Source organism: Cebus imitator, unplaced genomic scaffold (assembly GCF_001604975.1).
Source record: "Cebus imitator isolate Cc_AM_T3 unplaced genomic scaffold, Cebus_imitator-1.0 Scaffold214, whole genome shotgun sequence".
NCBI classification, from domain to species: domain Eukaryota; kingdom Metazoa; phylum Chordata; class Mammalia; order Primates; family Cebidae; genus Cebus; species Cebus imitator.
In genome coordinates this window covers 736,197-746,476 of record NW_016107529.1, presented here as the reverse complement: position 1 = coordinate 746,476, position 10,280 = coordinate 736,197, and the positions used below count along the sequence as shown (strand labels likewise).

General features: G+C 40.1%; 1 protein-coding gene across 1 annotated transcript in view; it reads left to right on the top strand.

Moving 5' to 3' along the window:
• The first annotated feature begins 281 nt into the window (after positions 1-281).
• AGBL4 (ATP/GTP binding protein like 4) overlaps positions 282-10,280 on the top strand; it is a 313,176-nt gene continuing 303,177 nt past the window's right edge. Inside the window, exon 1 of the mRNA XM_037745795.1 lies at positions 282-466. Within this exon, the coding sequence (XP_037601723.1) occupies positions 433-466 (34 nt within the window). The 5' untranslated portion in view covers positions 282-432. The remainder of the gene's footprint in view (positions 467-10,280) is intronic.

Here is a 10,280-nt window from a genome sequence, read left to right as displayed (position 1 = left end):
CCTGTCCTAAGTCCCCAAAGTTGAGCATCAACCACAGAAAAGCCAGGTTAGCTAGCCTGGGCGATCAGTACGAGGACCCAGGCAGGAAAGCGCCATCCCTACAGACCTGGCCCCTGCGCTCTAGGGGTGGCAGAGCCTGCTTATTTGCCAGGATGCCGTGGCTCCGTTGTGGGAGAGCAGCGTCGCGGAGCCAGGGTCCCGGCTCCCGACCCAGCTGGCACCGCGGGGGCGGGGCCTCAGACGCACGCTCCTCCCAGGCGTCCCTCTCGCCCTCGGCCGCGCGCAGGCGGCCCGCGCGCCGGCCGCCCGTTGCCCTGGCAACCGTCGTGCCGCGTCTTCCTGAGGGAGCTCCTGTCAGCCGGCTGATCCCACCACCCGCTCCCTACTGCCCCGCTGTTTTCACGTGGGCTCCGAGACTGAGGGACAACAAAAATGGCGGAGCGAAGCCAGACGGCGCCTGAGGCAGGTCTGTGGGGGCGGTTGATCTGGGGAAGGCTGAGGCGGTCAGGCTGTCCTGGGCCTCAAGGGATAGGGGACTCTGGCATGGCCCTACTCCTGAAGAGGCGCCCCTGTATATATGCGCGGTGGGTTATGACCTCAGGGTCAGGGGTCAAGGGAGGCGTGTACCCCTCTGAATGGCGGTCAGGGACCTTGAAGTCCAGGTGGTGGACGGGAGTGTGAGGGAGTGTGCAGACTTCTGAGGGAGCATGGGCCTGGTAGGGGCTGGGACCCGAGGGAAGACCCAGGACCCTAATCTTGGGATCACCTGTGGTGAAGGCTAATCCTAGGGCTAGGCTGTGTCATGGAAAGGGTGTACACAGCTCTGTGGGAGCATGGGAGAGATCCCTAAAAGGGGCATGATTTGGGCTGGGGGTGGGAGTAGGAGGCTCTGGCTCTAAAAAGGGAGCTATACGTGGAAGGTGTGTTACTTTAATATCAGACAGTGCCATGGAAGGGGGAGTTAGAGTATTTGTGTTTGGGGATGTGCAGTGTCCTCAGGGTCACCCCTGGTCACAGAGAAATTTATGTAAATAATCTTGTATGAGTCCTTAAAAAGACAAGAGGCCTTGAGGGGACACTCAGAGCCCCAGTCCTTTAGGTGCCTACTAAAGGAGGCTGAAGCCTGAGTGTGAGTGTATGTGGGATCAGTGATCTTGAAGGTCATTCAGAATCACAAAGGAGTACATGTCCACAGTTCTGTGGGTGGAAGATAGTCTTTAAGGGACAGGGAGACTGACAGGAAGGGAGACCCAAAATCGTATTCCTGAGGGGACCCCTTGTGCATATGGCTGGGCTTTGTGACATACTGGCTTTAGGTGCCTTACAGGGTCATAGAAGAAAGCAAAGGTTTTTACAGTTTTGAGTATACGGGAGGGAGTTGCCTCTAAATGAGGCAGACCACTGAAGAACTGGATGTCATGGGATTATATGGGTGTGTGGGTGGAAAAGCAGTGATTTGGGGGTATGTGTGTGATGGGTGGTGGCAGTGGTATACATAACCTTGTATATGTGTCCTGATCAGGTATTGTCATTACAAGAGAATCCACTTGAATTATTTCAGTCCTGAGGTGTGTGTGTGTGTGTGTGTGTGTGTGTGTGTGTGTGTGTGTTTATAGCATATACACACCCCAGAAACTGGAACTGAAAACTATGACACCATCAGAAATGGTTCAAGGAACCAATAACTCTCAAGACCTCATTATTTACCTTTCTTTCGTGGCATCTCTGTTTTACTGAGTAGCTCCTCTACTTGTAGTTTTAGCTCCCTCATAACTTGAACATGCTCATTCCTTTATTCATTCATCCACTCAGCAAATATTTATTGAGTGTTAGCTATATGCCAGGCAATAAATTAGGCACTGGAAATTCCCTGCTTTGTATTAGCTTTCCTTGTTCTTCTTTTCTCTTTTTTCTCTTAGCATTTATTGCCTTTGAACATATTACTTAATTTACTAACTTTTTTGCATATTACCTGTCTCCTTCCACTACAATGTAAGCTCTACAAGGGCATTGTTTTATCAACACCACATGTCTAGAATTGTTCTAAGTATAGTATGTTCTCAATAAATATTTCTTAAATGAATAACTGAATTACTGATATTGTCTAGAAGTGATATTTTTGCTGAGATATGATAGAGTTTGGATAATTGAAGAAGAGGGCAAAGAGAGATCCAGACAGCAGAAAAACCATGTGCAAAGACCCCAAGACAGGTGGAAACTGATATGCTGTGTTTAAGGAACTGAAAGGAGAGAAATGTGGGTACATGTGGGGCAATGGGAAGAGAGAAGAGGTAGGCTGAAGCCACATCTTCCAGTACTTTGTAAACTATGATATGAATTTGGGCCAGAAATCCTAAGAATAATGGGAAGCCACTGAAGGCTTTTAAATGGGAGCATGCCATGATTAGAATAATTAAAAAGTAACTCTGGCTACAATGTGGAGAGTACAGAGGATACAAGAGTGCATATAGAGAGACCTTAGAAGGTAGCTGAGGATATGGAGAGAAGGAATTGAGAAATACTTAGGAGATAAAATTAATAGGACTTAGTGAAATATGAGGTTGATGGAGAAGGAAGTATCAAAGACGTCTCATGTTCTAATTGTGCAACTGGATAGTTAGTGGTGCCTTTACTGGGTTAGGGAGCATTGGAAGGGGCCTTGGCTAGGTGTGAGAGAAAAGATCATGAATTTGGTTTTAAATGTATGGAGACTGAGTTATCTTTAGGACATCCAAATAAGCAGAGAGATTGACAAGGCAGTTGAATTTACAAGAAAAGTCTAAACTGGCATAGAGATAATTATTTTGACATAGAAATAATTACTTAAGCCATGGGTGTGGATGAAATTGCCTAGAGGGAGAAGAGGCCTGGGATGAAGTATTTAGTAGCTGCAATATTTCAGTGCCTTTCAAAGAGACTGAAGAGATCAGAGTACAACCAAAGGAATGTTTCAAGATAAATGGAATACTCAATAGACTGAATGCTGTCAAGCAATGCAAAATGAAGGCTAAAAAACTGGATTTAGCAACAGAGAGGTCATTGATAACATTGATGGTAGGAAATGGATGATGGTGAAAAGCTAGGCCATTTAGGCAAATAAATGCCTCAGTCTCTTTAATTCAAATTTCCAAGAGAGAGAAGTTTTACTGACTCTCATCATCTTTTACCACTAAATCATAGTCCAGTGTCAGGATTGACTGTTTTTGGGTTAGGTATCCAGCTATTGCTGGCTGGAGTCACTTGGTACAAAATATGGCCATCTGGTAATTTCTCATCTCACTTGAAATAGCTAACATTTATGAAGTGTTTATTTTGTATCACACATTGTACTAAGTGCTTTATACATTTTACTTCAGTCTCATACCAACTCTCTAAGTTATTCCCTATATTTTATATGTGGAGAAGTTTTAGCACAGAGAAGTTGACAACTTGATTAAGATCTGCAAATAATTAGTAGAAGATTAGTTTTTTTTGACAATTTATTATCCAGATTCATGATTTGGCTTTCTGTTTGTGTTACAACATACCACATTCTGAAGAAATCATAGCCATGATGAAAATTCCTGCCTTACAGGAAATATTCTAAGCTAAGTATATTCTAGCAAGGTGAAATGGAAGGAACTGTGCTTAGATGCTTGTATAAACCCTACTTCTGTGACTTATTAGATATGAACCTTGGACTCAAGTTTACTAATCTTCAGTTTCCTCATTTATAAAATTGGGATGATATTTGCAGGATAATTGTGAATATTAGAAATAATATACTTGAAGTGTCCAATAAATGTTATGTCCTTAGTTCACTTGAAGCTTGAATATAAAAAAAATTCAAATTTATTACATATACTTTACATATAAAAGCAACTGTGTAAACATATAAGAAATTCTATTTTTTCTTCATTGGTTTTTCACTGCTTTGCTATCAGAAGAAAGGCAGACGTTAAGTTTTAGAGAATGTAGAATTGTTACCTGAACTGTGTATCATGGGACTGGTCTCTATATGAGGTAGATTTTGAGGATTTCTTGGAGGAATGAATGGATACTTAAGATATCTTAAGCATGCTTTTATATGTAAAGTATATGCAATACATTTGAAATTTCCTATATTCAAGCTTCTTACAAGAACATGTACATAGCTCTGTAAGAAGGTCAGATTTACAAAAGGAAGTTTCTTCTTTTAAATCTTGTGCATTGAAATGGGGACACAATTGTCAGGACTTTTCTTTTTCCCTATAAATTTGATTATCAATACTAATAAGAAAGAAAAACTTCCAGTTAATTAAATGTAGGAGTATTAGTCTCATGCTATATTGCACCTGCTTCTTTTTCTTAGCTTCATCTTCCTCTGTTTCAGCTATCATAAAAAGCTTTTGTTTTAATTAGCTGGTAAAATAATTTGTTTTTCTATTTTGTCAGGTTCTTTTGTGGAGGTCTGTATAGACAGATTTTTTTAAAAAATGATGCAGTCTGTTAAAATGAACTGTACCTTGGTCACTCTCTGTGAAATAAATGGGTCTACTTTAAAAAGCAGTTCTGCATGAATCTGAAACCAATTATGGGCAGAATGTTGAAAATTTAAAAACCTTAGAAATGAGAATATTATTTGATAGCTTGTGTTAGTGGTTGGGCAAAGTAATAGTTAAGCCTTTTTTGTTTTAGTTTTTGTATTTTTTAACTGGGAATAATAACAGCTACTTTTTTGGTGAGAATTAGAGAAAAGGTATGGAAAGTATACAATGTCTTACACTCACAAAGAAATTATATCTTAATTGGTGTGTGTGTGTGTGTGTGAGAGAGAGAGAGAGAGAGAGAGAGAGAGAGAGAGAAAGATAATATATTTTTCTTTTTTTCTTTTTTTTTTTTGAGACAGAGTTTCGCTCTTGTTACCCAGGTTGGAGTGCAATGGCAAGATCTCAGCTCACCACAACCTCCACCTCCTGGATTCAAGCAATTCTCCTGCCTCAGCCTCCTGAGTAGCTGGGATTACAGGCGTGCACCACCATGCCCAACTAATTTTTTTTGTATTTTTAGTAGAGACGAGGTTTCACCATGTTGATCAGCATGGTCTCGATCTCTTGACCTCATGATCCACCTGCCTCGGCCTCCCAAAGTGCTGGGATTACAGGCGTGAGCCACTGTGCCTGGCCAATATATTTTTCTTAAAGGCATAGTAGAAAATCACCTTTAAAAGAAGAGGAAATCCAGATCTGCAGTCCCTTATCTGGCAGGTTTGGATGCAAATATATTTCAGAACTCAGATTTCTTTTTATTATGGAAAGGCAATACTGCATATGTACTGTCAATTACCTAATACCCCCAATGGGATATGAAATAGTACCATGTGATCAAGCACACCAATATCACATTCACCGGTAATTGCAGCACTTTGGGAGGCGGAGGCAGATGGATCATGAAGTCAAGAGATGGAGACCATCCTGGCCAACATAGTGAAACCCTGTCTTTACTAAAAATACAAAAATTAGCCAGGCGTTGTGGCACGTGCCTGTAGTCCCAGCTACTTGGGAGGCTGAGGCAGGAGAATTGCTTGAACCTGGGAGGTGGAGGTTGCAATGAGACAAGATCATGCCACTGCACTTCAACCTGGCGGCAGAGCCAGACTACATCTCAAAAAAAAAAGAAAAAAAAAATCACATTCACAGTAAGTGAATAAAAATTATAAATGGAGTCACATAAATTTGGGTCGAGTTTTGCTATCAAATTAGTTTTGGTGCCAAAGTTAGATATTTGGTGATTTTAGAATTATGGAAAAGGGAATGTGGACTTACATAATTTTATTCATTTTTGGAAATATTTTCAAAAGTTTAAAATATATTCGTCACTTTTAGATTTTCTATATTATAAGTGAGCTATAACTTTATTAAGATCTCAGTGTTGGTACAGAAAACACTATTTTTTGACAGAAAGTTTATGTGCTTGTTTCTTCTAAGGATCTTTGATAATACCTATATTTCTGAGATCTATGAATGTTGTAATTTGCTTCAGTTTCAGCATCGTGGCTCAGTGTCACTTTCAATGAAAGATACTAAAGATCTGTATATATTAAGAAGGTGAAAGGATGTGAATATTTTGCATATATATTCTAAACAAAATCACAGCTTTGCCTTTGAGTCATTTAAGAACAGCACAGTTTTATGTGAGTTTAGAGTATTTTTATTAATTGTTAAATTTCAGCAATGGAATAGGCATTAATTTTAATATGGATTTAAGGAAAAATTTTATTCTTAGATGAATTTGATGTTTCTGATTATAAAAATTATTGCAACTTTAAAAGCTTGCAGTAATGCATTGATAAGTTTCACCATATGAGAATATGCTAATCTTTACTTTTTATATTCCTCATTTATTTAATGGGATCCATAAAAGAAATTTCTCTTTTTCTAAACTCCAAAGGAGAATGTTTGTTATTTGTCATATATATTTGAGAATCATTGGTTGTGTACTTTTGAGTCTCTAAACAGACTTGGAAAAAAATGTACTTTCATGTCAACTGAAGAAAACAAAACAAAGAAACACAAAAGGACTTCTGAAATTTTATTTTAGGATTGCAAACTTTTATATAAGATTGTAAATTCCTAAATAAATATTTTGAACAATCTTATGGAAATAAATCTCTGAGACTTGGGGAAGGGAACATCAAAAGCAACCTGCCAATAATTATAGTTTGCTTGTCTTTCTTTTCTTTTCTTTCTTTGTTTTTTCTGAGACACAATTTCACTCTTGTTGCCGAGGCCGGAGAGCAATGGCGCGATCTCTGCTCACTGCAACCTCTGCCTCCTGGGTTCAAGCAGTTCTCCTGCCTCAGCCTCCCAAGTAGCTGGGATTACAGGCATGCACCACCATGCCCGGCTAATTTTGTTTTTTTAGTAGAGACAGAGTTTCTCCATTTTAGTCGGGCTGGTCTTGAACTCCTAACCTCAGGTGATCTCCCCGCCTTGGCCTCCCAAAGTGCTGGGATTACAGGCATGAGCCACCACACCTGGCCAGTTTGCTTGTCTATCTTTCTGGAGTAGTAGATGAATCTCTGTGTGGTGGCTTTGTGGAAGAAATTAGTATGTATGGGCTGTGTTATTTTATGTATGTATGTATGTATTTTTACTTTTTTCCTTTTCAACTTCTATTTTAGGTTCGCAGGTACATGCACAGGTTTGTTATATGGATAAATTGCATGTTGTTGGGGTTTGGTGTACAGGTTATTTCATCACCCAGGTAATAAGCATAGTATCCAACAGGTGGTTTTTCAATCCTCAACTTCCTGCCACCCTCCACCCTCAAGCACATCTCAGTGTCTATTGTTCCCTTCTTTGTCTCCATGTGTAGTTAGTGGTTAGCTTCCGTTTATAAGTGAGAATATGCGGTACTTGGTTTTCTGTTCCTGTGTTAATATCCTTAGTATAATGGCTTCCAGTTCCACCCATGTTGTTGCAAAGGACTTGTTTCTTTTTATGGCTTTCTTTTTTATGTGCAGTATTCTGTGATATAGCACATTTTTTTCCTGTCCACTGTTGATGGGCTTTGGGTTGATTTCATGTCTTTGCTATTGTGAATAGTGTGGCGATGAACATATGTGTGCATGTGTCTTTACGGTAGAACAATTTATATTCCTTTGGTTATATACTCAGTAGTGGGACTACTGGATCAAATGGTAGTTCTGTTATCAGTTCTTTGAGATATCTCCAAAGCGCTTTCTACAGTAGCTGAACTAATTTATATTCATATTAGCAATGTGTATGTGTTCCCCTTTCTCTGCAGCCTTACCAGCATCTGTTGTTTTTTGATTTTTAGTAATAGCCATTCTGACTGGTATGAAATGGTATTTCATTGTGGTTTTGATTTGCATTTCTCCAATGACTAGTGATGTTGAGCATTTATCATATGGCCACATGTATGTGTATGTTGAGCATTTTTTCATATACTTTTTTGGCCGCATGTATGTCTTCTGAGACGTGTCTGTTCATCTTCTTTGCCTGATTATTATTTATTATTATTATTTTTAGACAGAGTCTTGCCCTGTTGCCTAGGCTGGAGTGCAATGGCATGATCTTGGCTCACTGCAACCTCTGCCTCCTGGATTCAAGTGATCTCCTGCCTCAGCCTCCCGAGTAGCTGGGATTATAGGCACGCACCACCAGGCCTGGCTAATTTTTGGTATCTTTAGTAGAGACAGGGTTTCATCATGTTGGCCAGGTTGGTGTAGAACTCCTGGCCTTGTGATCCACCCACCTTGGCCTCCCAAAGTGCTGGGATTACAGGCATGAGCCACCATGCCCAGCCCATTATTTTTATATTTATTTATCATATTTTTTGAGACAAAGTCTCACTCTGTTGCCCAAGATGGATTATCCTGCCTCAGCCTTATGAATAGCTGGGATTACAGGCATGCACCACCATACCTGGCTAATTTTTGTATTTTTTAGTAGAGATAGGGTTTTGCCATGTTGGCCATTCTGGTCTGGAACTCCTGACATTAGGTGATCTGCCCACCTTGGCCTCCCAAAGTGCTAGGATTACAGGTGTGAGCCACTGTGCCTAGCCTGTTAATTTATTTAAGTTCCTTTTAGATTCTGGATATTAGACCTTAGTCAAATGCATAGTTTGCAAAAATTTTCTCACATTCTGTAGGTTGTCTGGTTACTCTGTTGATAGTTTCTTTGGCTGTGCAGAAGCTCTTTAGTTTAATTAGGTCACACTTGTCAATTTTTGTTTTTGTTGCAATTGCTTTTCATGTGTTCATCATCAAATCTCTGTCAGGGCCTAGTTCCAGAATGGTATTTCCTAGGTTTTTGTTTATGGTTTTTATAGTTTTAGGTTTTACATTTAAGTCTTTAATCCATCTTGCTTTGATTCTTGTATATGGTGAAAGGAAGGTGGTCCAGTTTCAATCTTCTGCATATGACTAGCCAGTTATCCCAGCACTGTTTATTGAATAGGGAGTCATTTACCTATTGCTTGTTTTTGTCTATTTTGTCAAAGATCAGATAGTTGTAGGTGTGCAGCTTTATTCCTGGTTCCTCTGTTGTGTTCCATGGGTCTGTGTGTCTGTTTTTGTACTGGTATCATGCTGTTTTAGTTACTGTAGCATTATAGTATAGTTTGAAGTCAGGTAATGTGATACCTCTGGCTTTGTTTTTTTGATTTTTTGCTTAGGTTTGCTTTGGGTATATTTGTTTATGTTTTGAGACAGGGTCTTACACTTTCATCCAGGCTGGAATGCAGTGGCATGATCATGGCTCACTGCAGCCTTGATTTCCCAGCTCAAGTGGTTGCCTCATCTCAGCCTCCCAACTGACTGGAGCTACAGGCACATGCCACCACACCCAACTAGTTTTTAAATATTTTGTAGAGCAGGATCTCACTCTGTTTCCCAGGATTTTTATTTATTTTTAAAACTACTTGTTCATTCTAAACTATATTAAATACCTTCTGTGTACCAAGCATTGTGCTAAACTCTAGAAATTTAGAGCTGTATTAGAAAAAGTCATTGCCTTCAAGGAGCTCCTATTTTAGTGGAGGAGAAATAGAGCTAGAAAATTATCATTTAGGCAACAGAATTCTGAGGCCAGAGAATGGTTCCCTGAAAGCCTGCAGGATGTGGTAGTAGTTCAGGAAGGTGTCTTAGATTAGAATAAGGGATAAATTATTTGAGTCATGAGTGATGAGAAGGAGTTAGCCCAGTGAAGGTGGTAGGCAGAAGTGTGGAGAGAAGTAATGAAGGGCAAAGAAAGCAATATGTGCATCAGAAAGTTGTGGAGGTGAGACAATAATGCTCACTTAGAATGTTAAGATTGCACACCTATTAACAGAGCTAAAGACTACATTTCTTCCTCTCTCCTCAGATTCTTAAACATTTCTGGAGTTACAAATTCCCTTGATTAACTGATAAAAACCAATGAATTCTTCCTCATGGAAATGCACACTATGTGTAAGCACAGAAAAATTTAAAATGATTTCAAGATATAAAATCCTGAAGCTCAAATTAAGAAACTCTTTGGGCTAGGCACGGTGGCTCATGGCTGTAATGCCAGCATTTTGGGAGGCCGAGGTGGGTGGATCGCCTGAGGTCAGGAATTCAAGACCAGCCTGGCCAACATGGTGAAACCCCATCTCTACTAAAAATACGAAAATTAGCTGGGTGTGGTGGCAGGCACCTGTAGTCCCAGCTACTCAGGTGGCTGAGGCAGGAGAATTGCTTGAATCCAGAAGGCAGAGGTTGCAGTGAGCTGAGATTGTGCCATTGCACAGAGCAAGACTCTGTCTCAAAAAAA